This window comes from Trypanosoma theileri, assembly GCF_002087225.1.
Source record: "Trypanosoma theileri isolate Edinburgh chromosome Unknown TM35_Tth_19_V1, whole genome shotgun sequence".
NCBI lineage: Eukaryota > Euglenozoa > Kinetoplastea > Trypanosomatida > Trypanosomatidae > Trypanosoma > Trypanosoma theileri.
Window position 1 is genome coordinate 512660 of NW_021639861.1, and position 385 is coordinate 513044.

Here is a 385-nt window from a genome sequence, read left to right on the forward strand (position 1 = left end):
ATCAGATCTGGTGTCCCGGGAGCTCCAAACTGCACACCACATCAGGTATCAAGTGAAACTGTGTCGACGACTCCCGTTGAAACTGAAGTTGTGCGTAAGACTGGGGAGGAGCAAATGAACTCTAAAACAATGAAACGTCAGTCTGACAATGCAATGATGACGCTTCGCAATGCGGTTGGTTCTCACCCTGATCCTGGCGCAGAGAAGAATGCTGAGGGGAGTCACTCAACAACGCCCCCTGTCCCTCTCTACTCTGAAGGAGCAGGCACATTTTCAACTCTCAGTGAAGAGAATGTTTTCCATGAGGATGAGGGTGATATGACTCCTCAAAATACAGATGAGTCTGCTGTTGATTGCAGACACTGGGATCAGTTTCGCAGATACC

At 48.8% G+C, this 385-nt stretch overlaps 1 protein-coding gene across 1 annotated transcript; it reads left to right on the top strand.

Moving 5' to 3' along the window:
• Nucleotides 1-60: 60 nt before the first annotated feature.
• Nucleotides 61-384, top strand: TM35_000192860 (uncharacterized protein; the record flags this gene model as incomplete). Its single annotated transcript, XM_029026784.1, has 1 exon — nt 61-384. A coding segment is annotated over one exon (324 nt), but the record flags the coding sequence as incomplete, so codon positions are not given.
• Nucleotide 385: the final 1 nt, after the last annotated feature.